Here is a 27,266-nt window from a genome sequence, read left to right on the forward strand (position 1 = left end):
ATGCTTGTAATGTAGGCAACTGGGAAGGCAAAAGCAAAGAAATTGTGTGAGACCTGCCTGGGCTAAGGAGTATATAGTGAGGATATTAGGAAGTACAAAAGGGCCGGGCATTGGTGGCACACGCCTTTAATCCCAGCAGTCAGGAGGCAGGGGCAGGTGGATCTTTCTGATGTCAAGGCCAGCCTGGTCTACAAAGAGAGTTCCAGGACAGCCAGGGCTACACAGAGAAATCCTGTCTCTCAACCCCACCCCCCCAAAAAAAAGGAAAACAAAGTGGGGGAGATGATAGATATAAATGAAGACATATTGAACAGGGAGATTTTGCTGTTGTTTTAAGACAAGAGCTTGTGTATATCTGGCTAACTTTGAACTTTTGATCCTTTTGTCTCTACCTCCTTTGTGCTGGAATTGTGCTCCATGGAGCCATTTATATAGTGATGGGGATCAACCCCTGGTTTCCAGTGTGCCAGGCAAGCAAGCACTCTACCAATGAGCTGCAGCCCCAGCCCAGGGAGATTTTTTTTAATGACCCCACATGACTGTCAGATGGGTGGAGGGGGCAGTGAATGAATGCTTGGAGTTTGCTCAGCAAAATGTGGAAGTACATCTGCCTCCCTCGTTCAGAGCGCAAGGCTCTGAATAAGAGGGGTTTGGAGCAGAGCTCAGTGAACGGGGCACATGGAAGACCCTGGATTTATTTCCCAACATCATACATCTTTAGAAGAGGACGGGCATTTCCAGGGCAGGTTGACTGGAATCTTCAGAGGCACTAAGTCTGGAATAAGCACGTGTCAGGAGAGTGAAAACGAGTGGGAAATACCCTATGTGGGCAGAGCCGAGGGCCTGACAGAGAGGAAAGGACTGGAGGCCACTGGTGTTTTCAGGCTTCCTCTAGAGGAGGCTAGCCTGGCCCGGATGCTGGAATTGAAGGTGCGTGCACCACTTCAGGCATTCTTGTGCTTTTCCCGGCATCCTGTTCAAAGCCAGTGTCCTCGGCGTCTGAAAACGGAGGAGCAGAATTTGGGTCATTCCCTCGGCTCCCTTGGCTGTTGTGTTAGCTCTTATATGACCCTGTGTCACACTACTTACGTTTCATTTTCCTATCTGCAAAAAAGGAAGTAATTCTTGTTCCCCTGGGTTTTCTCCTTTCGTCATCAAAAATGAATGAGTTAGGCCACGAAACACAAACAAAAGGGAAATATGTCATGTTTTGTAAGAGGCATCCATAAAAGTTGTGGAGTCTCTGGGCATCTTTATAAATGTAAAGGAAACATTTAAATGCGTTAATACTGCAGCCATAACAGGCTCATTCCTCCTTTAAGTCCCTCGGACTTAAAAACAAAATAACGAAAATGGGATGCGGTTAGCTTTCAATTACTTTGGTCGCTGATAATTCAACTTATGGATTACAGAGGATGAGAGCTGACTCATTTCACACGTCGTCATCAACTCTCCATGAAGTTTAAAAGGACAAAAGAAGAAAGCGGAATCGGGTAGCTTTCCGTGGTATTTCCACGTGTACGTGGGGAATTTCCTTTGAGACAGGGCTGGGTCGGGGCCAATAATAGCCGGTATCGCCTGACTGCTAATACCAAGCTGAAAAGGGGACTACCCGAGCAATCTCTGATTAAACACAGCGGCCCCCTCCCACCCTCGCCGCTATCAGGAATTTTCCTTCTTCCTCCCGCCCTCTCGGAAGGGGCTGAGGCAGCATCTGGCACCAGAAAGCTAACATTTGTGTCGTGATTTTCTCTCTCGGGCACTCGGACTCGGGTGATTTCTGAAGGGATCAGGACCTACTGGTACCTTTAAAATTCTTTTTTTTTTTTCATTTCTAAATTGAGAATCTTTATCACCGGCTTCTCGCAGCCCCGGTCTCCCGGGTCTCTGTAAGACGCGTAGCAAGCCCCCACTCTCCTCGCAGGCCTGTGACTCCTTCACTCCCTCGGTGTGCAAACGCCGGTGACTCACGTCTTGCACAGCCTGCGCTCCCCCAAATCACAACCCCCACCCCCAGGATCGAGCCCACAGCGCGCATCGTCACCCCGCCTCGGCAGCCTTGGAGGTCTCGGGGCTGAGTCACACAAGAGGACCACCCTGCTCGGCGTCCACACACATGCACGCGGTCCCCCCGCACGGCCTCCGCGCCGGCCACACCAACGCCCTTCCACCGCTCTCAACTTGCTACGCTCCAGCGCTCGACCCCCTCTTCCCCCCCCATCAAATCACACCCCAAATCTCTGGGAAACCTAGAGCCGGAGGAGCTGGCCTCGGGCGGCCTTTGATGGCTTTGTTATTGTTTGGGTTTGAATCGATACGCCCCTCCCCATCCTTCCTCCCCGGCCGCGCGCGCCACCCAGCTCCCGCCTCCCCGCACGCCCAGCGCCCCTCCCCCTCCGTTTTGGCGCCTTTTCCTTCCCGCCACGTCGTGGCGGCGTTAGCGACCATTCTGACCGCGAGGCGCGGGGCGGGGCGGGGGCGGGGCCCGCGGCGCGTTATGCAGATGAAGTCACTCCCGGTTGGCTGGAGCCGCGACCGCGGGGGTGGGGTCGGGGGAAAGGGGCGAAGCCGCCAGGGGGCGGAGCGGAGGGGTGCGGCCCTGGTCCCGCCGCCTCCCCGCCCCCTCTCCGCCCTCCGCCGCCGCGCCTGCCGGGCTCCCCGCCTCGGCCTCCCGGAGAGGCCCCGCCCCGTCCCCGCCCGCCGCGCGCGCCCTCCCCGGCGGCGCGCTCCGCCCCTTTACTCCTGGCGGCGGGGCGAGCCGGGCGTCTGCAGCAGCGGCCGTGGTGGCGGAGGAGGCTGGAGGGGAGTCGGCCAGTGCCGGCGGCGGGATCGGCAGTAGCAGCAGCAGCAGCAGCCACAGACAGCAGCAGCCCTGGGTCCCGCGGCGCCACTCGCCCCGCCGCCTCCCGCACTGCCTGACCTGGCCGGCGAGCCCGCCCGCCGCCAGCGCCCTCGGTCGTCCTCTGACTCGCCCTCGGCCTTGCGCGCCAGCCGCAGCCCGAGCCGCAACGCCACCCGCAGTCTGAGCCCCGGCCGCCGGCGCAGCCCCAGCTCGCTCCGTCGCCGCTGCTGTTCGTCCCAGCACCGGCTCCGCACCGACACGCTGGAGGTGGGGATGCTCCTGTCTAAGATCAACTCCCTGGCCCACCTGCGCGCCGCGCCCTGCAACGACCTGCACGCTACCAAGCTGGCGCCGGGTGAGTGTCCCCACCCCACCCCAGCGCGCGGGTCCGGGGGGGCGTCCAGGGACCCCTGCGTGGGCCTCGCGCTTAGTGTCCCGTGCCTCCTCCCTAGGCAAAGAGAAGGAGCCCCTGGAGTCGCAGTACCAGGTGGGCCCGCTGTTGGGCAGCGGTGGCTTTGGCTCTGTCTACTCGGGCATCCGCGTCGCCGACAACTTGCCGGTGAGTGGGCACCCCGCCTTGGGGAGGGCGCGCGGAGGGATGCTTAAAGCAGGAGAGGGAGAATCTGATGGAGACCCGGGGCTCTCTTCCAGGTGGCCATCAAGCACGTGGAGAAGGACCGGATTTCCGACTGGGGAGAATTGGTGAGTGAGTCTGAGCCGGCGACCCTCCGTCTGGGTGGGTGGGTGGTGACGGGCGTGCCGGAACCGGCGCGCTAACCCCTCGTCCTCACCCTTGCAGCCCAATGGCACCCGAGTGCCCATGGAAGTGGTCCTGCTGAAGAAGGTGAGCTGCGGCTTCTCGGGCGTCATTAGACTTCTGGATTGGTTCGAGAGGCCCGATAGTTTCGTGCTGATTCTGGAGAGGCCCGAGCCGGTACAAGACCTCTTCGACTTTATCACCGAACGGGGAGCCCTTCAGGAGGAGCTGGCTCGAAGCTTCTTCTGGCAGGTGCTGGAGGCCGTGCGGCATTGCCACAACTGCGGGGTTCTCCACCGCGACATCAAGGACGAGAACATCCTCATCGACCTGAACCGCGGCGAGCTCAAACTCATCGACTTCGGGTCGGGGGCGCTGCTCAAGGACACAGTCTACACGGACTTCGATGGTGAGCCAGGCCCCGGGGAGGGAGATGCCCAAGGTGCCGGCTTGGAAGCCGCCGGCGGCCTCGGCTCCGGCCCTTTGTAAAGGTCATTGGGCTGCCGGGCTCACTGCTGGCAGGGGTGGGGCACAGGCGAGCTTCCCAACGTAGTACAGCCGGGGATTTCAAGCCGACTGTGCGAACCTGCAACATTTCTGGCGTGGTTGTAATTTTTTTTTTTAAGTGGAATTTAGTAAATTCCATGCTTTCCCGGCGAATACGAAGTCGAAGGCAACCGGCTGTAGCCCAGATTTCTAAAGTCTGACCCACTTTTCTCACCAGTGGAAGGAGGTGGAGCTGGTGGTGGCGGGAGACATAGATGCCGGTTTTGTAGTTTGTTTTGTTTTGAAGGGGAGTTTTAAGGTAGTTCTTCAGAACTGCAGGGGTTTTTTTGTTTTGTTTTGTTTTTGAGGATTAGGGAATCAGCCGCGGTTTCACTATACTTAGGGGTGTTGTGGGGTGACGAAGCCTGGAATGAGTGTTGTGAAATTAGATCTGTTGCTGGTTTGAAAATTAGTTGGGTGTCTCCCGCAGGGAGACTGAAAACCTATCATAGGGAGGGCCTTGGATCGCGTTCTTTCAGAAAAGGAATGGAGGGATACTAGATGAAAGCAAGAGGGTGGGTCGTGGTCTGAGTGGCTCGCCCTAACAAACGACAGCCTTTCAAAACTCTGACTCTGGCTTGTGGTTTGGATTTCTTTGCCTGTGGAGGACGCTGGGTTGGGCTGCATTTTTTGTATTTAACAGTTAATGGCTGGCTGAGTTGTCCTCCCTCGTGTTTTTTTTTTTCTTCCCTCCCCCCTGGGCAAGTCTTTGCTGCCCCCTGTTGAGCACCATGAGGCTAGCACTTTTTTCTTTTTTTTTTTTTTACTATCCAAAGTTTGTAAACAGGAATCACGTGGTCCGAAACCAACCCTGCAACTCTGCCTTTCTTGTCTAGGGAGGAAAGAGTGTAGGTGTTGTACTTTGCTTGCGCAGACCCCCCCCCCCCCCCAAGAAAGCTTCCCAAAGGGCACCCTGACTAGAGTCGGGTCTAGATGAGAATCTGATCTGACAGTCCTAGACAGGGTCTGTGCAGTTGAAGGCCGTCCCACTGTGAGTGAGTTTTACTACTGCCCAGGGCCCCAGACTTTAGCTTTTGAGTGACTGTTTGTTGGAGAGGGGGTTATATAAAGGATTTTAGTTTAGGGTTGGGGAAAAAATGTATTTTAAAGCCGGGTGCTGGTGGCACTTGCCTTTAACCATAGCTCTCTAGGCCAGGGCAGGCGGATCTCAAGGTCAGCGTGTTGAGGGAGTTTCATGCAGCACAGCCAGGGCAGCAGACACAGAGAAACCTTGTTTCAAAAAAAATTTTTTTTTCCAAGAAGCTACTTGGACTAGTTTGCTTTGTTTATTTTTGCTAAGGCTGTTTTCTTTCAATTCCCTTGGCTTGCAGGAACCCGAGTGTACAGTCCTCCAGAGTGGATTCGCTATCATCGCTACCATGGCAGGTCGGCAGCCGTCTGGTCCCTGGGGATTCTGCTCTACGATATGGTCTGCGGAGATATTCCCTTTGAGCATGACGAAGAGATCATCAAGGGTCAAGTGTTCTTCAGGCAAAGGGTCTCTTCAGGTAACTTTCACGAAACCCTTTGGTGGTCGGGACACTCACTGGGGGTTATTATATTTGGAAGGCTGGTTTTGAGAAGGCTTCCCACTCTTAAGACAGGGTTTCTCTATAGCTTTGAAGCCTGTCCTGGAACTAGCTTTGTAGACTCAGATCCTCCTGCCTCTCCCTCCCCAGTGCTGGGATTACAAGAGTGAACCACTAAACCTGGTACTTTGTAGAAGAAAGTATGGGGTTATGCCCTAGCTGTCATTTTTACTCATTTATTCATCTTCTTTTGAGGAGATGGGGCCACTAAGGAGGGCCCTGGCCTGCCTCTGATTTGATTTAGGAGACGGGGTTTAACTCAGAGTTCTGGTTGGTCTTGGAATCTTGTCTCAGCCCCTCCCCTTTTTCTTTCAGTTTTTGTTTTGGTCATGCTGGAATTGGAGCAGGTTTTATATACATCCCACCCAACCACCAGACCCTGTAAAGTTTAACTACCAGCGTAGACCTGATCTCTTAACAAAGTTTAGAGAAAAAAAAAAGTCAAGGGCTGTTTAAGCCACCTCCCCTTACGGCAATAACTCTCTAAGTATTGTGGTCCCCATGACCTCATCCTGAGTAGTGTCAGTGTTTGTAAGTTGGTAGATGAGTTGAATCACCTCATCTTGCTCGGTGGTGGCTCATCAAACCCTTGTCATCCTTCCTATTTCTGGTGAGTGGGTGTCGTGGGAAAGGCCCCAGCTATTTGAAGTTTGAAACCACAGGTTTAAGAGGGGAGCCAGTTTTTTTAACTGAAGGCATACGCAGGCTTTTGGTATTGGTCCTTTCCCGCTGAGAGGACCCAGCAGTGTTCTGAACAGAGTCCATGCTTCTTTAAAAACCCAGACGTGAAGGCCTTGGGAAGACCTTTGCTTCTCAAAAACAAGTCGAGTGAGTCACCCTTAACCTCCGTCTGTGCCTCCTCCTGCAGAGTGCCAGCATCTCATCAGATGGTGTCTGGCCCTGAGACCTTCAGATCGGCCATCCTTCGAAGAAATTCAGAACCATCCATGGATGCAGGATGTCCTCCTACCCCAGGCAACCGCCGAGATTCACCTGCGCAGCCTGTCGCCAGCGCCCAGCAAATAGCAGCCTTTCTATCAGACACTCTGGGCGGGACAGCTGTCTCTGGCTTCCAGGACCCTGCTTCATGCAGGGACAGCAATGACAACTCATTCCAGACTCCAGGTTCCTGGAGCAGCCTCCCACGGGGGAAAGAGATGCTACTTCATTTCCCAGGCCCCCATGCCCTCCCATAGACACTCTCACAGTGTCGAGTTTTGCTGGGCTCTGCAGAATCTTAGGGTGGGGGGTGGGAGTGGGTCAGAACCCTGCCATAGACCTTTAGTGACCTGGAGACTTCGGGTCACCAGGATGGGCTAGGGTAGGGGAAAAATATGCGGGGATGGGATTTAAAAAACAAAACAAAAACTAGCACCATATATTTAAGTCCCTGTCACCTCTTCCAACTCCTCTGAGTGCCTTCTGTGGGGACTCCGGCTGTGCTGGGAGAAATACTTGAACTTGCCTCTTACCTGCTGCTTCTCCAAGAATCTGCCTGGGTTTGGTTCCCTACTCTTCCCTGTTCCCCTCCCCCCACTTCCTGTGAAAGGTGCCGTGGAAGAGGCTGCAGGGCCAACTGCTGAGCCACCTGCCCTTTTTCTGCCTCCTTTAGTAAAACTCCCAAGTGAACTGGTCTTCCTTTTTGGTTTCTACTTAACTGTTTCAAAGCCAAGACCTCACACAGAATGCACAACCAATGCAACAACCAGACAAGCTGTAAATGTCTGTACAGTCGGCATGGTAGCCTGTGAAAGGATTGTAGTTGATGCAATTTAAGAAAAAAAATGCCTTTAAGTTATATTTGTTGTTGGGGTTTTTTGTTTTGTTTCTGAAAGATGGCAGTTCTGGCCTGGAAGTCAATGTTAATGTATTTATTTATTTATTTATTTGGTTCCCTTCCTGTTCCAAGCTTCCACTGGCTATTGCCTAGGGCTTTATTGTCATGATCTGTTTTCTTTTATTTTTTTCCCTCTTGACTTGGGGACCTTTTGGGGAGGGCTGCAATGCTTGCTGGGGTGAAGGGACTCCGGTGGGACAGCTGCTGTCGTCCCTTCTGTGGGGGGGGCCCTTGCCTGCTTACTGGAGTGGGTCTGGGCTCTGTCTGGGAAGGGGCATTGCTGACTGTACATAGAAAGGCAGTTCCGGCCGGCATGATGTGCCTCCCGGATCCTGTTTGAGCAGCGTGTAGCCTGCTGGTTTTATCTGAGTGAAATACTGTACAGGGGAAAAGAGATCTTATTTTTTTTTTTATACTTGGCATTTTTTGAATAAAAACCTTTTGTCTTAACTTGTGTTTTCTGTTCATTCATACAAAGACGTATACTTGGTCCAGAGCCAGGTAGAAAGGGCACGGGGAATCTGATTTCCTGGTGGGACAACCAGTGTGCAATGAAATGCAGGCCTTCCCTGCCTGTGAGGCAATCTCTCCACTAAGGAAATGTGCCCCAAAACAAGGCCTCAAAGTTTGGGGATCATCACCCTTATAAAGCAGATGCAGCCAAATTGTAGATGTTGGACAAGACTCAGTTGGGACTAATTTTCCCTAACGGCGTCATGTAAAGGACCAGCATTGAACATTCTCTTGCTACCACTATCAAATGCTGGGATTACAGGCAGCACTTGTGGGTTGTATATGCCTTGGCTGCCCTGAAACTCCTAGATCCTGCCTGTGCCTTCCCTAGTATTGGGATTAAAGGTGTGTGTAACCTTGCCCGGCTACACTGGGATAGATTTTTGAAGTCAGGTGGTAATCACCTGCCTAGCAGAATCACTTGAGTCCGGAAGCTGAAGATTAGCATAGGACAGATCTCAAAATACGCTGAATAGCAGGCATGCTGGTGTAAACCTATAACGCCAGCATTTGGAAATGGGAAGCTTCAGAATCAGGAGTTCAAGGTCAGCCTGGGATACATGAGACCTTGTCTAGTTGAAAAGAGGACAAGCACCCTGCTGGACAGAATCAAATGGCCCTGAGTGTAAGGCCAGCCAGGGCTACATAGGTCCTTTCTCAAAAGGTGGTGAGGACACAGTGGAGATGGAGATGGCTCAAACTGGGGTCAACAGTGTCTCCCAACCATCTGAACCCCACTTCCAGAGGATCCAGCGCCCTCTTCTGGCCTCTAAGGGCACTAAGCACGCACACAAGTCTAGACACAAAAACATACAGACAGCACCCAATAAAAAGAAAGCACTAGCCAGGCGGTGGTGGCGCACGCCTTTAATCCCAGCACCCGGGGGCAGAGGCAGGTGGATCTCTGTGAGTTCTAGAACAGCCTGGTCTACAAAGTGAGTTCCAGCACAGCTGGAGCTAAATAGTAAACCCTGCCTTGAAAAACAAAAACATAAACATTTAAAACAAAACAAAAAAACAGTGAAGCGTTTTGTAGTCCTGGAAGGTCTTGAACTCACAGCCACCTCCCTGTCTCAGTCTCCTGAGCTTTAGGATCACAAATTTGGGCCACGGTGCTGGATTAGGGCTTGGGTTGGGTCCCTTCATCGTCAGTGAAGGGGGCTGGACATTGACTATGTGACTTGCTGCTACTGGCTTGCTGTAGGGTTTTCTCTGCAGCCCACTTGACAGCTTTTGTTATACTGGGAGATGGGACTCCCAATTTGCCTTACATGTGTGGTCTGAGTGTGTTCTAATATTTGAACCACTGCTGATTCATGTAAAGAATAAATGTTTCCTTTTTTTGAGACAAGGTCTCATGTAGCCTAGGTTGACCTCAAATTGCCTAAATAGTCCAGGATAGCCTTGAACTCCTGATCTCCCTACAACTAGGGTGCTGCGGTTGGGATCAGCACACCCAGGTGTAAACATTGCTTTCTTGTTTCTTTATGCTCATTGGTAACAGTTTCAACCTTCTTACCTCCCTGGGGGTCATCTTGACCCTTCTCTGTATATCCATAACCTCTGGGGAACTTGGTCCCATGCACTTGTGTTTAGTGGAGAGTCCAGGCCACAGTGCCCTTCCTTGCATTGAGATGCCGTCTGCCACTTCATCTTGGACTAGGTCCCAAACCCCAGCACAGCCTCCACGCTGTTGCGAAAAGGAAGTATTTCTCAGTTCTTAGGGGGCTGATTTTCTGAAGTTCCCCTTTTTTCCTACCCCTCCCTCCTCTCCTCCTACTTGTATACACACTGCCCGGCAGCTCCTGGACTCTAGGCACGGGTTGCATCCTTTCCAGTAACATTGCGAGTGAATAGATGAAAGTTGCTGGAAATTTCTGATGAAATCCTCCAGAACTTCACCCTCCTTGCCCTTGAAATGAGTTGGGGGGCTTTCGTTCAGCTGTTGAGATCACTGGGGGAAAGACAGTGTCTGAAGGAAAACAAGGTGTTCTTAGGGTGGAAGAGGTCAGAGATCGGGAGATGGTAGATGGTTTGGTTTTCTCTTTTTATTTACTTGTTTTATTTTATTATTTATTTATTTTTTGAGACAAGGTTTCAATTCACTCTGTAGCCTCAGCTGGCCTGGACCTCTTTATGTAAATCAGGTGTAAACATTGCTTTCTTGTTTCTTTACGCTCATTGGTAACAGCTTCAACCTTCTTACCTCCCTGGGGGTCATCTTGACCCTTCTCTGTGTATCCATAACCTCTAGGGAACTTGGTCCCATGCACTTGTGTTTAGTGGAGAGTCCAGGCCACAGTGCCCTTCCTTGCATTGAGATGCCGTCTGCCACTTCATCTTGGACTAGGTCCCAAACCCCAGCACAGCCTCCACTGAGATCCTATGCCCCCTGGAGGGCTAGGTTTAAAGATATGTGTCACCACATCCTACTTTTTTTTTTTTTTTTTTTTTTAGCAGCATCTCATACATTCCAGGCTGGACTTGAACCCTGGGAGTACAGTGTGTCCAGCTGAGATTAAGGGCTCTTTGAGAAGGTGGAAGGTCCTCGCTGGTCTTCTTGTCAGGGCAGTTTAGGAACAACAGTTAAGGGCACCCCATGGGGAATCAGCCTTGGACTCGGATTCTACCGTCACCCCTTACTCTTCATGACCTGGTGATATTTATTGGAACCAAGGAGGAGCCAATGTGTAGAAAGAAGGACCTGGTTCTCGATTGGGGTATTGGAAAGAATGGTTAGAGTTGGGCAGTGGTGGTGCACGCCTTTAATCCCAGCAATCAGGAGGCAGAGATAGGAGGATCTCTGTGAGTTTGAGGCCAGCCTGGTCTACAGAGTGAGTGCCAGGACAAGCACCAAAGCTACAGAGAAACCCTATCTCAAAACAAAAAAAAAAAAAATTAAAAATTTTTAAAAAGTTTAGATATTATTGAGTATATGAACATGCAAATCTCTCCTGCCAGTTCAGGACAGTAACAGGCGGGTCCCAGCACAGGGGTAGGGTGTCTGACTGTGGTTGTCACTTCTGTGGAGTAAGAGGGGAGTTGTGACCTGGGTGGGGAGAGAGGCTTAGCTCTTTTGGCACTGCCTTCTCTTCAAGAGGTGGAGACCAGAGTGTTTATGTCACTCTTGGTTTGCCCGGAATGCAGCGCAAGTTTTCAGCGTTGTAGGTTGTCAAGGAGGCAGGAGACAGGGGTGGGAGTGGTGGGGGGAGAGGAGGTGGAAACGCGACTGAAGAGATTAGAACGTCCCAAAGGCTTATTTTATTATATTGTTATTGTTATTAATACTTTGAGGCAGGGTCTCAGTATGTAGCACTGCCTGGGATCCGATGCCACAGTGGCGTCTGGAGGTCAGATGACAGCTTGCCAGAGTTGGCTGTCCTCCCACCACGTCGATCCCAGGGACCAGTTTGTTACCAGGCTCTCAGGCAAGCATTGTCACCCTTGGAGTCATCTCACTGCTCCTAAAGGATTTGGAGAAAGTCTAGGCCAGCTTGGGGAAGGCTGGGCTCCGTGCTGACGTTCCATATTCTCCCCACTTTACTATGTGGCGGGGGTTTTACCTGCCTGTGTCTGTGTACCGTGGGTGCTCCTGGTGCCTGAGGAGGCCGGAAGAGGATGGAGGAACCCCTGGGACTGGAGCTCCAGATAGCAGTGAGCTGTCATGTGGGTTCTAGGAATTGAACCCAGGTCTTCAGGAAGAGCGACCAGTGTTCTTAACCACTGAGCCATCTCTCCAGCCTCCCACTTGACGTTTTCATGCCTGTTTCTAATATCTTTTCATCGTGTTTGCCCCACCCCCTCTCTCCTTTCACTCACTCCCAATGATAACCCTCCTCCCTTACTTAATACCGATTTTATGACACAGGGCTGGGCTACGAGCTGAAAAGTAGCAGAGGGCGACCTTGAACTCCTGACCTTGTTCTGGTCCCCCTGGTACTGGGGTTACAGTGCCCCTGTACCTGGCCCGGGGATTTACATTTAAAAGTGTAGTGAAGAACAGTATTTCTGAGGACGTGTGTGATGCTCAGCATTGGCCAGTTACCGTCAAACCCGTTGATCTGAGTTCAGCCACTAGGACCCAGGACCCCATGACACAAGGAGAGAACCAAGTCCTCTAAATTATTCTCTGACCTCTTCATGTGTACTATGGCATATGCCTCCATCAATAATAAAGTTTAAAAAAAAAAGGAGAAGAAGAGTATTTTTTGTTTGTTGGTCTGTGTATCAGCCCTGGCTGTCCTGGAACTAGTTCTGTAGACCAGGCTGGCCTTCAGTTCACAGAGATAGATCTGCCTGCTTCTGCCTCCTGAGTGCTGGGATTAAAGCCGTGTGCCACTACTGCCCAGTTTAGGATAGTGTTTCTTGACGTGTGAGCTGTGTATTCCTAACCCCAGCATTTGGGAGGCAAAGGGAGGAGGATAGGAGTTCAGGATCATCTTTAGCTTATCCAGTTCAAGACCAGCCTGGTCTACATGATACTGTATCTATGCCCATTGCTTTGTTAGCCGGACACAATTTCCTTCTTGGTGGCGGGAATCGAACCCAAGTGGTGTTGCTGACAACTATGCATTTGAGTGATTGGTCATCCTAGGGCCCTGCGGGGCTCCAGGACATGGAGGTCAGAGCAGAGTTGGGGCAAGAACCCCATTCTGTGGAAACAGACATGCCCAGCACCTGTGTGTCCTGGAAGGGAGGAAGGGCTGGAGACCGCAAAGTAGGGGAGAAAGGGGCCAAGGGATGGGGGTGGGGTGGGGCAGGTCTCGTTTCTCGTAAGTGTTGCTCAGCTCCTTTAACGCTCTGCCGGTTCTTGGAAACCCTCACCACAAGGACCTATCGAGAGCAGTGTTGGAGCAGATATGGCCGCGCCCTCCCCCCAGTTCATTTCCGCAGTGGCCTTGTGCTACTAACCCCGATTGCCAACAGCAAGGTTGCAGTGACCCCTCCGGTGGCTGTGAGAGGAAGTGGAGACAAAGCAGAACTGGGGCCAAGCTGAGAAGACCGTCTCATTTTTATTTACTGTAATAGGACTTCCGACGTGCAGAATTCTTGGCGACCTTAGGTCTGGGATCCAGGCTCATGACCCACCTAAACACGGCTATTAATGAATTGTGTCATATTGGTTGGTGCATCCAGCACCAAGCTCAAGAGCCTGCACTAAGCCAGCTAGGAATGGGGCTCGCGTGCCTACCTAGCATGCACGGAGCCCTGGGCAGAGAATTTGAGGGTTTGTAATCTCTGCACAGGGAAGGAGAAGCAGGAGATCAGATGTTCAAGGTCACCTTCAGCTACCCAATGAGTTGTAAGCTACCCTGGGCTCCCAGCAGGACAGTCACAATTATGTCCATCTGTGTATGTCTATGTGACTGGATCATTTTCTTAGTTAGTGCCCCGTTGCCCCCAGATATAACCTGTTGTTCTGAATGCCATGTGTAGTGTTTTCTTACTTCGAAATAAATGCTTTTTATATTTATTTATTTTGATGTGGCAGCTTTAAGATTTATTTTCAGTGTTTAATTATGTGTATGCATATGTCTGTAGAGGGTGCCCACAGTTGAGTGTGAACGCCTACAGAGGCGAGAAGATGACATGCATCCTCTGGAGTTACAGGAGGTCGTGAGCTGTCTGGTGTGGATGCTGGGAACCAAACTTGGGTCCTCCGTAAGACTGGTATGCACTCTTAACCATTGAGCCATCTCGCCAGGTCCTGTTATTTATTTATTGTTTTTTTTTTTCGCGATATAGTTTCTCTGTAGCTTTGGAGCCTGTCTTGGAACTAGCGCTTGTGGACCAGGCTGGCCTCGAACTCACAGAGATCCACCTGCCTCTGTCTCCCGAGTGCTGGGATTAAAGGTGTGCGCCACCACTGCCTGGCTATTTATTTATTTTTATAGCTTAGGCTAGCCTTGAACTTTCAATCTTCCTGTCGCTACCTCTCAAGTGCTAGGACACAGGTGTCTGTGTCTCAGCCTGGTCTGTCGGTGCTGGGAACAGAACCCAGGATGCCGAGGATGCCGGGCAGCCCTCTATCAACTGAGCCGCATTGCCAGCCCATGGCTCTAGGGTGGAAATAAATTATTAATCTTCTATTTTCCAAAATTTTGCCATTGTATATGATATAATCTTTTATCTAGATCCCTGGGACTTTAAGGGCCCACATAAAACCAGGGGCAGGCAGTAGCAGTGCGGTGGTGTAAGCAACAACCCCTCCCTGACTTGGAGACACATCACAGCCGAATTCTCTTCTGTCTTGAGTTGGGCAGCTATCTAGCTTCTGATTTTTGGTTTCTCATCCATGAAAGAGAAATGCTCTTGTAAAGTCTCTGTCACCCAGTCGTGGTCATCCCTACAAACCAGTCACAGCCTGTAAGACACCATCGAAGGTGTCATAGAGCCAGAGTGACAGAAAGCAGCTTGGTGGTGACCTAGAGCTAGCTGGGGGAAGAGAAAGACTAAAAAGGGCGCCAGGAACCTCGGGGGAGGGGCGAGGACGTGTATTACGTCCCGGCTGCGGTGCTGCTGTGTGACGCTTAGGTGGCTGTGAACGTTTGTCACAAACACCCTGCTGAGTGAGCACTTAAAATGCCTGCTGAATCGTGTGTGTGTATAAATTACCCCTGGGTAAGATGACTTTCTTTTTTTTTTTCTTCAGTGTTCACTTCTTCCCTTTCCCCCATCAATGAAAACACGTCCCTGAGCCAAATATACCACGGAAGTTCCCCTTTCCGGTGAGATTATTCACGCTCTCGTGTGGATGCTCCCCCAAGGACTGATATAAATAAACGAGCATTGGCTTAATATCCCATCTCACTTTTGACTGTAGTGTAAAATTAGAGAGATATGTCATCAGGGGGTGGAGGGGGCAGGTGCTGGGACCACGCGATGACGGAGCTATACTTACATACCACACATTTTTAGAGATCCCGTGCTTAAAGGGAAACGTGTTCTCCTGGTGAAACACGAAAAGCCTTTTTACGAGCAAGATGATGGTTGTGTGCGGTGGTGGAGCACGCGTGTAAACCCAGCCGCCTTGTGGGGTGGAGGCAGGAGGTTCAGGCACTGGAGGTCATCCTCCGACACTTGGTGAGTTCCACACCAGCCTGGGCTATGTGAGACCCTGTCGATAAACAACCTATCAGGATGCCAGGATGTGCAGGCTGAGCTATCTGCCGTAGCCAAGGGGGCCATGTGGCCGCCTGATTGCTTCTCCCTCCACCCATCCCTCCTTCCCATCTCTTCCCCCTTGGGGTAGAATGTGCATACCAAAGCATCTTTGAAGGAATTTGTCCTCAGTGTTCACTAGCAACGTTTTTGCTTCTATCTCTCTGGATTTTATCATGTCCTGTATCCACAGCCAACTCTAAGAAACACTGGAAATTTTAATCTGTCTTCTTCAGGTAGCGCATGACCAGCTGGATATGAGAAGGAGAGAGGGTCATGGATTTTGGTGGAAAGGACTATTCCTCTCTACAGACGTCCGCTAGGAGCAGGCAGACGGTCGGACCTCACAGCAGTAAGCAGGTGGTGCTCCTCACCGGTCTACGCCGGCTCTGCAGGGGGGGGGGGGGATGATAATGGAGGCAGGAGGATCAGGAGTTCAAGGCTATCCTTGGCTTTGTACCAAGTCTGAGGCCAGTTTGGGCTATAAGAAAGCCTGTCTTGATAAAACAAAATGAAACTTCTTAAAACGTTTATAGGGGCCGGAGAGAGGGTTCAGTTGTTAAGAGCACTGGCTACTCTTCCAGAGGACCTGAGTTCAACTCCCAGCAACCACATGGTGGCTCACAACCATTGTAATGAAATATGGTGCCCTCTGCTGGCCTGCAGGCAGATATGCAGGCAGAACATTTTATACATAATAATAAATAAAATCTTAAAAAAAAAAAAAGATGTACATACCATACCATGTCAATTTGCCACAAGCTAGAATCTTCTGAGAGCAGGGAGCCTTAATTGAAAAAAATGCCCCCATACACTTGGGCTGCAGGTAAGTCTGTGGAGCATTTTCTTAGTTAGTCATTAATGGGGAAGGGCCCAGCCCATGTGGGTGGTGCTATCCCTGGCTGGTGGTCCTGGGTGCTATAAGAAAGCAGGCTGAGCAAACCTTGAGGAGCAAGCCAGTAAGTAGCTCCACTCCATGGTCTCTGCATCAGCTCTGCCTCCAGGTTCCTGCCTTGTTTAAATTCCTGCTCTCACTGTTTTTGATGATGAACTGATGTATGGAACTGGGAGTAAAATAAACCCTTTCCTCTCCAAGTTACTTTTGGTCATGGTATTTCATCACAGTGATATTAACCCTAACTAAGACAAGTTGGGACCAGGATAATGGGGTGTTGATGTTATAGACGTGACCATGTTTTGCAGAGGACTGTGGAAGGACTTTGGAACTTCAGCCTAGAAAAGCCACTGAGTGTTGAGCTATTCTGTGGGAGCCTGGAAGATAAGAACGTTGAGAGTCAGCTGGGCAGTGGTGGCGCAGGCCTTTAATCCCAGCACTTGGGAGGCAGAGGCAGGAGGATCTCTGTGAGTTCGAGGCCAGCCTGGTCTACAAGAGCTAGTTCCAGGACAGGCTCCAAAGCCACAGAGAAACCCTGTCTTGGAAACAAACAAACAAAAAAGAATGTTGAGAGCTGTGCAGATGATGGAGGCCTGGCCTGTGGAGTTTCTGAGGGAAGCAAAGACTCTACTGGGCCTTTGCGTGAATCTGTGGTGTCTGGTCAACTGGGGCTGAAGAATCAGCTGTGATTAAGAGACCAGCATCACTGAGGTGAAATCTTCTGAGAAGTGTTTCCTCAGGGTCAGCACACAGAAGCTGTGTTCCACAGGTGGCCAAGGTTGTAGCTCCCACTGGCAGCGGGACTGGTAGTCGCCCAGGTGGTGCTGGTTTTGAAGGCACGGAGGGATCATGGAAAGCAGCTGAGACTTGACTGTGTAGCCGGGCTGGAGTCCCTGAAGAGAGCCTATTGTTCTGGTGGAGGTGCAGTCTGGTTGTAGCAAGAGACCCCGGCAGTTTGGAGATGCCAGCGCCGTGGGACGACCGCCAAAACAGCAGCAGCAGCAGCAGCAGCAGTGAACTGGAACAGCCGGAGCCTAGCAGACAAGCTGTGTGTATGCTGCAGACGGCTAAGCTGGAGAAGCGACCCAAGCCCCTCGGAGGAGCCCAGGAGACTGTGAGTGAATCTCAGATAATGAACACTGAGGTGTTTTGTTTTGTTGTTTGATTATTTTGTTGTTGTTTGATTTTTGGTTTTTGGAGACAAGGTTTCTCTATATAACAGTTCTGGCTGTCCTGGAATTCGCTCTGTAGACCAGGCTGCTCTTGAACTCACTGAGATCCGCCTGCCTCTGCCTCCTGGGTACTGAGGTTGAAAGAGTGCACCTCCACAGCCTGGCTGAAAGAGAACACTTTGAAAGTGTTTGCATTTGTAAGACTGTGGGACTTCTTAGTTTGTAAAGTGTCTTATATTGCGCTGGTTTTATTAATGTGTAATCTTGGGGATGAACAAGAAAGGCTGTGTCTTAACAGGGATGTGTTTGTGTGCCAAGTTGCCAAGTGCTCAGAGGTCTTGGCTAGTTTCATGTCAACCTGACACAAGCTAGAGTCGCCAGGAGGAAGGAGCCTCAGCTGAGAAAACGCCTCAGTAACACTGCATCATAGGCAAGTCTGTAGGGCATTCTTGTAAGTAGTGGTTGGTAGGGAAAGGCCAGACCATGGTGGGTGGTGCCATCCCTGGCCTGGTAGTCCTGGGTGGTATAAGAAAGTAGACTGAGGGGGCTGGAGAGATGGCTCCGCAGCTAAAATCACAGGCTGTTCTTGAGGTTGCTCTGATGGTTCACTGGGGTGAAGTGTGTAGCTCGACCAGGAGAATACTGCCTGGTCTACGTGAAACCAGTGAAGCCTTGTGTCCCAACCCCTGCACCACAGGAACTGGGCACAGTGGCTCACGGCTGTCATCCAGCTCTAGAAGGTAGAGGAAGGAGGATCAGGAGCTTAAGGTCATCTCCAGCTACATAGCAAGTTTGAGGCCAACCTGGGCTATATTAAACACACAGAGAGCTGGGTGGTGGTGGCACACACCTTTAATCCCAACACTCAGGAGGCAGAGGCAGGAGGATCTCTGTGAGTTTGAGGCCAGTGAGTTCCAGACAGCCAGAACTGTTACACAGAGAAACTGTATCTAAAAACAAAACAAAAGGGCTGGAGAGATGGCTCAGTGGTTAAGAGCATTGCCTGCTCTTCCAAAGGTCCTGAGTTCAATTCCCAGTGTCCACATGGTGGCTCACAACCATCTGTAATGATATCTGGTGCCCTCTTCTGGCCTGCAGGCATATACACAGACAGAATATGGTATACATAATAAATAAATATTTAAAAAAAACAAGAAACAAAAAAGTTAATTGCTATTCTTCATATCAAATAATATGACAACATTTTGCATTTTGTAATCTTTTAAATTTGTTTGTTTGTTTTTCAAGACAGGGTTTCTCTGTGTAGCCTTGTCTGTCCTGGAACTTGCCTTATAGACCAAGTCAGTCTCAAACTCACAGATCTTCCTGCCTCTGCCTCCCGAGTGCTGGATTAAAGGCGTGCACCATCACCCGGCTTGAAGTTTTTCTTTTAACAATCAATTTTTAATCATGTATACGGTGTGTGTGTGCGTGTGTGTGTGTGCGTGTGTGTGTGTGTGATTGGCTGCGCTACAGTAACCACGGAGTCCAGGAGTGGAAATCATGTCCTCCTATGCAGCTGGAGTTACAGGAGGATGTGAACCACCTTGATGTGGGCCCTGGGCATTGAACTTGGGTTGAACAGCAACCAATCTTTACAAATCATTGTGACATCTCTCCATCACCTCTGGCTTTTCTTTTTTTAGAAAACGCTGTGTATGACTGTTTTGCCTCCTTGTACGCATGTGCAGCATGCACAGGCCTGATGCCCTCAGAGGTCAGAGAGGGAGTTGAGTTGGATCCCCTGGAACTGGAGTTATGGATGGTTGTGACCCACCATGTGGGTGCTGGGAATTGACTCCTGGTCCTCTTGCAAGAGCAACAACTGCTCTCAACCGCTGAGCCATCTCTCCAGCCCCTGTATTTGATTTTAGTTGCTGGGGGTTGATTCCGGGTCAAAACTCCGTGTTGTTTTTATTTTCCCATGAGCTCTTAGCCTGCGGCCTGGTGTGGGGCACGAGACTAGAAACATTTGTCTGTCTCGAGACAGTTTCACTGTGGCCATTTCTGACCTGAAACTCATTATGTAACCCTGACTGACCTTTAACTTGTAGCAATTCTCCTGTTTCAACCCGGGGGCTGGGATTACAGGTGTGTGCTTCCATGACTGGGTGACCAGAGGCCTTTTTGATGACTGAGTAAAGGGGAGGAGAAAGTGGGTGTGGGTGGGTGCCCGTTGCCCTGGTGTTTGTCCCAGAGGAAGGAGGCTGCGTGTCGGATAAAGGTCCAAATGCTGACTGTGATAAGGCCTGTTAGGCCAGAAGATGGAGGGTGCCTAGGATGGGAAGCTGAGGTCTGGGTAGCAGGTGATGGGAGGCTCGGCCTAGGAGGATGACAGGGGAGACGATGGTCCTTAGAAAGCAGCTGTGCAATGGCTGATGGCTGTCACTGGCACTTTTTATAGCTACTTTCAGTCTATCTGCAAAGGAGCCTTTATCTTCCTTGGAAATCTTCTTCAGGTCTGCAGAGAAGATAGTTCAGTGGTTAAGAGCACATCCTGTTCTCCAGGGGCCCTGAGTTCAGTTCCTAGTGCCCACTTGGGCCAGCTCACAGTGCCTATAACTCCAGATCCAGGGAGTCTGGATTCTCAAAACCCAGGCAAGTGCTAGAGGGGTGTGGTTCCCCTCTGTGGGACAGACTAGAAGAGATATCACAAGTGGCAGCCATTGGGTGGGAGTCAGACTAAAAAACTGCTTAGGGGGTGAACAGCTAAGAACAGAGGTCCTGAGTTCAATTCCCGGAAACCACATGGTGGCTCACAACCATCTGTAATGACGTCTGATGCCCTCTTCTGGCCTGCAGACATACACACAGACAGAATATTGTATACATAATAAATAAATAAATATTTAAAAAAAAAAAGAAAGGGGGGGGAGAGAGAGAGAGAGAGAGAGAGGGAGGGAGGAGAGAGAGAAGGTGTCAGATGCCTTGGAACTGGAATTACAGGCAGTTCTATGCTGCCATGGGAGTGCTGGGAACTGACCTGGATCCCTGTGTGAATGGTAAACATGCTTTTCTGCTGAGCCACCAGCTCTCCAGCCATTGAGTGGAGCCTTTTTTTTCTAACCTTGAACTTTAACCTTCCTGTATCAGTCTCCCAGTGAGAAGGAATTACAGCTTCCCTTTTAAGGGCCGTCTTACACACCCTTCTGGAATTTAGGGACACCCACCTCCTGGAAGACCTTGCCTCTTCCCTCTAATGGTTGCGTACCATCCTGAGTCTCTCGGAATTTCATCTAGCATGTGTTGTACTGGGTCCGAGAGGCCGGCCTGGTTCCTCACTGGGCTGGACGCTCAAGGGAATGTGAGCCATGACTTGATTCCCAAGCTATGTCCCAGGTCCTGTCTAAGGTCTACCACCTAGTACTAAACTATGAGGAAAAGCAAGTCAGGCTGGAAATGTTGGCTGATCTGGGCGAGTGTTTGCTTAGCCTGCACTAATCCCTGGGCTAAGAACTGGAGCATCTGTGTGAAACAGGCGTGGTAGGGCCTCGTGTACTCCTCGAACTCTGAAGGAAGAAGTTCAAGGCTATCCCTGGCTACTAGGGAGTTCAAGGACAGCTAAATGAGATCTTGTTTTAGAAAAAAGAAAAGGAAAAGAAGAAAAAGGAAGCTCCCAGCGCCTTTGACAGTTCACAGTGTTTTCCTTCTCAGGAGCGTTGGCCTTGATGGAAAAACCTGGTTTATCCTTGGTGAGAAAGAGCTAGAGGTGGCCCTGGGGTCAGCAAACGGGAGCCTGGGGAGGCCCTGGGAGGCTGAGATCTGATGCTTTGTGGCTGGTCTTTGGCCAGCAGCCTCCTGGGGTCCTCCCCAAGGACTGCGGAAGGCCTGAGGAAACAAAGGGGTGCTCATTTAGCTTGGACGAAACCCGAGTTTCATCCCCAGCACCACATAAACCAGGCACGGGGATGCGGGGCAGGTATCCAATCCTAAATTCAAACCTCTGATCAGAAATTAAGGTTATTGTCAGCTGCATAGTGGGTTAAGGCCAGTCTGGACTACCTGAGATGAGGTTAGTTAGCCTCTTGCTGGAGATGGAGCCTTTCATCCCAACACTCAGGGTGATCCTGAGTTTGAGGCCAGTTGGGACTATGCAGCAAATTCTAGGCTAGCCTGGATTACATTCCAAGAATTATCTTAGAAGAAGAGGGGGAAGAGGAAGGAAAGAGGGAAGGGAGGAAGGAAAGAAAGAAGGAAGGGAGGAGGAAGAAGAAAGAAAGGAAAGAAAGAAAGAACCTCACAAAAAACAAAACAAACAAAACCCACTATGAAACAAAAACGAAGACTCTGCCACTTGGCAGCCCTTCCTGTCAGTTGGGAAAACAGGCTGACCAGCCCTTCTGTTCACAGAGGGTCTGCTTGTACTCACTCCACAAGTAAATGGAGCATCTGCAACGTACTGGGCATTGTTCTAGGTGTTGGGAAAAAAGCAGCCATGAAATAAATATGGAGTTCCATGTCCTGGGGAGAGGACAGAGGAGGTAACTGTGTACAGGTAATCAGAGAATAAAATGTTATGGAAGAAACGCAGGGGCTGGAGTAAGGGTCAGTGGTAGCATTTGCCAGGCAGGCACAAGGTCCTGAGCTTGATCCTCACTAAGTGCCCGTGCCCAAAGACCAGTGGATGGGAAGGGGTGGGGAGAAGGGCCAGAACCTGGGCCATGTGAGGAAGGCATTGCTACTAAACGACTTTCAAAAGCAATTTTATTTATTGTATTTTTGGAATTTTTGAGACAGGGTTTCTCTGTGTAGCCTTGACTTTCTTGGAGCTCTGCAGACCAGGCTGGGGTCCGACTCACAGAGATCCGCCTGCCTCTGTCTCCCGAGTGCTGGGATTAAAGGTGTGCACCGCCACCACCCGGCTTTACCTGGCTTTTTATGTGAGGGCTGGGGTTTTGAATACTCAGCAAGCTCTCTTACACACCAAGCCACCTCTCAGTCCGTGGCCAGACAGACTCTTTGGGAACTTGCTGCTTCAGTGATTACTGCAGACAGAATAGGGCTTGATGGTTAACAAAGAGTATGTCCTAACATGGCTTCATCATGCCTGAGGGATAACAGAATGTGTGTTCTAACACAGCTTCAGCATGCCTGACAGATAACATAGAGTGTGTTAACACGGCTTCATTATATCTGACGGATAACAGAAAGCGTGTTCTAACAGCTTCATGGATGCTTTGTAGCCATCAAACAAGTCCCAGTCAGGTGGTGGCAGTACACGCATTTAATCCCAGCACTCAAGAAGCGGAAACAGAAGGATCTGTAAGTTCGAGGTCAGCCTGGTCTACAGATGGAGTTCCAGGACAGCCAGTGCTACACAGAGAAATCCTATCTCCAAAACCAAAGTAAAACCAAGTCCCTTCTGCATTCCTGTTTTCTCTCATAAGTCTGTTCCACCTCGGCATCTTTGAGGTCTCTCTCCCAGCCTGTAACCAGCCTCTGGATACATCCTAGCAATCCATTTTGTCTTAGATCTAATCCCTCACCACCTTTACCTCCAGTCCAGGCTCCAGTCTCATCTCTAAGTCTTGCTCAGGCTATTGTAGAGCAGCTCCTGGCTGATCTGCCCTGTGCCACCCTTCTCCGTCTACAGACAATCCTCTGCCAAGACACCTACAGGGGGCTTTGTGGTTGTTCTGGGTTTTGAGTCAGGGTCTCACTGTGTAGCTTTGGCTGGCTGGCCTGGAGCTCACTTTGTAGACCAGCGATGGATTTACAGAGGTCCATAAGCATCCAAATGCTGGGGTTAAAGTAGGTGGCAAGCAGCACACCTGGCCTGTTTGTTTGGACACAGGATCTCATGTATTTATATTTTTTTCTGGGATAGGGTCTCACAGTATAGCCCAGGCTGTCTTGGAACTCATTCTGTAGACCAGGCTGTCCTCAAGATCCACCTGCCTCTGCCTCCCAAGCGCTGGGATTAAAAGCATGCACCACCACTGCCCGGTCACTTAGAATTCTTAATTTTTTAAATATTAGCAATTAGGGGGTTTATGGGACTGGAGTAGTGGTGGTTTGAGGTGTGGGGAAGCTGAGGTGAAGGAAGGCAGGCTAAGGTAACCTGTGGTCTGCACACACAGAAGGTGAGGGAAGGCAGGCTAAGGTAACCTGTGCTCTGCACACACAGGAATCCACTTCACTGCTCTTTGGAGGAAGTGTGCGCCTTTCGCGTGATCTAAGGGTTGAGTGTTGGGCTAGCTGAAGTCAAAAGGTCACCTACAGGACACCCTCACAGTCACAGATCAGGGGTCAAGGGTATCAGACTACCTGAGCTATCTTCAAGTTCCTGAAAAAAAAAAAAAAACAACTTAGGCAACTGTCTTTGTTATGACCTGTGGTCAGAGATGACATCACCGCAGACCTAGCAGGGACAGAGCTCCACTTAGCTCTGACCTCTATTTTTTTTTTTTTTTCGAGACAGGGTTTCTCTGCAGATTTTGGAGCCTGTCCTGGAACTAGCTCTTGTAGACCAGGCTGGCCTCGAACTCACAGAGATCCACCTGCCTCTGCTTCCCGAGTGCTGGGATTAAAGGCGTGCACCACCACTGCCGGCTAGCTCTGACCTCTAAAACCAGTGAGGAAAGTAGGTGCACGCGTGCATGCGTGTGTCCGAGCATGCATGTGTGCATGCAAGCGTGTATGCGTGCATGCGTGTATGCGTGCGTGCATGCATGTGTGCGTGCAAGCAGATTTTCTCCCAGCTTCAGCTACTGATGGGGAACAAATGATCCCGACACTCAGTGGTTAGCACCGTTCATGGTTAGTGTGCTGTAGTTCCTGTGAGAATCCAGGACTTGTCACTTGCAGTTACTGGGTGAGGAAGTACCCCCAAGGTCACTCGTGGGTTATTGTAGGATCCAGCTACTTGGGGGTCTGTTGTTTGGGGACGTTAGTTCCCAGCCAAATAAATGTCTCTCTAGGGACTCTACCAGCAAGGGCTTCTTGGTACCAGCTGCAGTGAAATCTTTTTTTTTTTTTTTTTGAGACAGGGTTTCTCTGTGGTTTTGGAGCCTGTCCTGGAACTAGCTTTGTAGACCAGACTGGTCTCGAACTCACAGAGATCCGCCTGCCTCTGCCTCCCGAGTGCTGGGATTAAAGGCGTGCGCCACCACTGCCCGGCTGCAGTGAAATCTTTATGGTATTAAAAAAAGTTTTTTCCCGCCTCTCTAACTCCTCTTCATTCATCCTGGTGGCATTGGAGGCTTTGGTTTTTGGGGTTTTGTTTTGTTTCTATGATTTTGCTTGTTTGCTTGCTTTTGTTTGCTTACTTTATTTTGTTTTCTTTTGTGGGGGGCACGGCAGGGATGAGGGGAGGATATGGGGGAACCCGGAGGTAACCAGTATTGGAGTGCATGATGCGAAGCTCCCAAAGAGTCAAGAAATAAGTTAAATTAAGGGGCTGGAGAGATGGTTGGTCCTGAGTTCAACTCCCAACAACCGCAGTGAGGCTCACAACCATCTGTAATGAGATCTGGTGCCCTCTTCTGGGCGGCAGGCACACATGCAGGTGGAACACTGAATACATAATGAATGAATACATTTTTAGGAAGAAAAGAAAGAAAGATTGAAGGAAGAAAAGATTTTCAGGGTGTGTGAGATAGACTGGGTCTTTGTGCTTGCTGCCAAGCCAGACAATCGAGTCTATACCCTGGAACGCGTGTGGCAGAAGGAGAGAGCAGACTTCCAGAAGCTGCCCTTTGACCCATACATGTGCCCCACTGCACACCAGCCCCCCTGACAGATAAACAAATATAATATATATATTTTATTTTTTCCTATCTGACCACCATATATTCAAGATTATATATATATATATATTAAGACTTGATTTTTTTTTATTTGTTTTTCTAATAGAGAGTTACACTGTGTACTTTGGCTGGCCTGAAACTGCATAGATCAGGTTGGCTTTGAATGCAAAGATATTTGCTTGCCTCTGCCTCTGCCTCTGCCTCTGGAGTGCATGCCTAGCCAAGATTTTGTTTATTCTGTTTACTTTTATTTTGAGACAGGATTTTTCTGCGTAGCTCTTGCTGTCCTAGAACTCGGTCTGTAGACCAGCCTGGCCTCGAACTCAGAGATCCACCTGCCTCTGCCTCCTGAGTGCTGGGATTAAAGATGTGCACCACCACCAATTGGCTTAATAATAAAAAAAATTTAAATAGGCTTTAAAATCACATTTATATATTTATGTGTGTGTGGGCTGCAGAGCCAGGGTGCAGGAGTGTGGAGGTCAGAGGACACCCTGTGGGAACTGAGTCTTATCCCTTTATTCATGGAAACAACATCTTATTCCTTTATTAGACTGTTTGTTCAAAGGGCATCTGCTCTGACTGGGTTCTTTCTGAGCTATGAGAGGAAAGTTAGCCCCTCAGGGAAGCAGTTGCATAAACAAACTGGACTTCAGAGAGGTCAAAACTGGAGGCATATGTGGGGTTCATCAGTGTAGAGGGAAGGCCAGGGGAAAGTGGGCCTGAGCCCTGACATTTGGAGCTGTGTGTGTGTCTGTGTGTGTGTGCAGATATATGGGTGTCCATGAGCCAAGAGAGACACCTGTTGGCAGGTGATGATGGCGAAGTCAGGATTAGACAAGGAGAAGCAGCCTCTGTGGAAGGGAAGTGTGAAGCTGGACCAGAGGGGAACAGAGTAGTGAATAGAAAGCAAGAGGTAGGGAAAACCATGCCTTTGGGGGTTTTGGCATTTTTAGGAACTTGTTTTTGTGTACAGTGCCTTAGAGTTTCCTACACCAAGCACCTTCCTTCTCTTCTTAAAAACCTAAAAATAGGCCGGGCGGTGGTGGCACACGCCTTTAGTCCTAGCACTCAGGAGGCAGAGACAGGTGGATCTCTGAGTTTGAGGCCAGCTTGGTCTACAAAGAGAATTCTAGGGCAAAGCCAGGGCAGTTACAGAGAAACCCTGTCTCGAAGATCCAAAAACAATCTGGAAAAAGGACCCCTAAAACTAAAAGTATGTACTTATTGCTATTATTACTGTGTCTCTGTGTGCCCCGGGGTACGGGTTACCCTTCCACTACAGGTGGCTTCCAGGCTCCAGCAGCAAACGTTTGTATCCTGCAGAGTCATCCTGCCAGCTCCCCAGTCCAGCCCTTTTTTTTTTTTTTCTTTGTGATAGTTTCACTAAGGTGCCAATTGGTCTTGAGTTCTCACCCTAACCCTCTAACCCAGGGGGGTCTGGAACTTTTTGATCCTCCTGCCTCAGTGTTCTAGGCAGATGGGATGGCTCAGCTCGAGTATCTCTTAGTTGAGTTTATTTCTGGAACTTTCCTTACTCTGTCTTTTTGGCACACAGGTTCCCCAGTTTGCAGTTCAGCCACAGACTCTAGGGTAGGGGGTTAGATTCTGGGGCAGGTTTCAATTCTGCTTGGACAGTCTGGTTTTGGCCAACAATACTAACTGGAAACTTGTCACCGATCGCCATCTAGTGGTGATTTGGAAAACTGTTCTGGGTCCAAATTAATTTCTTGTAGCTTGAGTTACGGGCTTAAGAGACGGCTAGCTGTCCTGGATACAGTGAGTCCGAGCCCTCAGGTTGCTCAGGTTTGGGAGGAGTGTGGTCCAAACGGACAGAGTCGGGGTCTGGGAAAATGGCTCGTTGGGTAAGAGCTGCCCAGGTCGTGAACCTCAGTTCAGACCATAGTATCCAGCCAGGGGACAGGAAGCTTTGCTGACTGCTAGCGCTTAGCCAAGAAACAGCAAGCCCGGGTTCCCTGTCTGGAAGGGATGAAAAGGAGCGTGATGATGGGCGTCTGGCATCTGCCTGGGGGCTCCGTGTATGTGCACCCCCACGTGGCGAACATTTCTCCACTCCCAAAGGTTTGTTTGTTTGTTTGTTTGTTTATTTATATTTTGAGACAGGGTTTCATTATGTAGAACAGAACTCTCTCTGTAGATCAGGTTAGCTTCCATTCCCAACAGAGACTTGTCTCAGCCTCCCAGG

The 27,266-nt window shown here is 50.2% G+C and overlaps 1 protein-coding gene across 1 annotated transcript; it reads left to right on the plus strand.

The window, feature by feature from the left end:
- The first annotated feature begins 2,841 nt into the window (after positions 1-2,841).
- Positions 2,842-8,021, plus strand: Pim1 (Pim-1 proto-oncogene, serine/threonine kinase). Its single transcript, XM_041635032.1, has 6 exons — positions 2,842-3,197; positions 3,295-3,401; positions 3,494-3,544; positions 3,642-4,008; positions 5,477-5,653; positions 6,603-8,021. Exons 1-6 carry the CDS (start codon positions 3,116-3,118, stop codon positions 6,758-6,760), a joined length of 942 nt encoding a protein of 313 aa, XP_041490966.1. The 5' UTR covers positions 2,842-3,115; the 3' UTR covers positions 6,761-8,021.
- Positions 8,022-27,266: the final 19,245 nt, after the last annotated feature.

This window comes from Microtus oregoni, unplaced genomic scaffold (assembly GCF_018167655.1).
Source record: "Microtus oregoni isolate MIOR12 unplaced genomic scaffold, Mior012 000046F_ref0000063, whole genome shotgun sequence".
Classification (NCBI taxonomy): domain Eukaryota; kingdom Metazoa; phylum Chordata; class Mammalia; order Rodentia; family Cricetidae; genus Microtus; species Microtus oregoni.

Bases quoted from the DNA above. Each gene is read 5' to 3' on its own strand.
- Pim1 (XM_041635032.1), top strand. From the start codon at position 3,116: ATGCTCCTGTCTAAGATCAACTCCCTGGCCCACCTGCGCGCCGCGCCC. The intron at 3,198-3,294 runs GTGAGTGTCCCC...CCTCCTCCCTAG, and splicing joins CGCTACCAAGCTGGCGCCGG to GCAAAGAGAAGGAGCCCCTG. The intron at 3,402-3,493 runs GTGAGTGGGCAC...GCTCTCTTCCAG, and splicing joins GCGTCGCCGACAACTTGCCG to GTGGCCATCAAGCACGTGGA.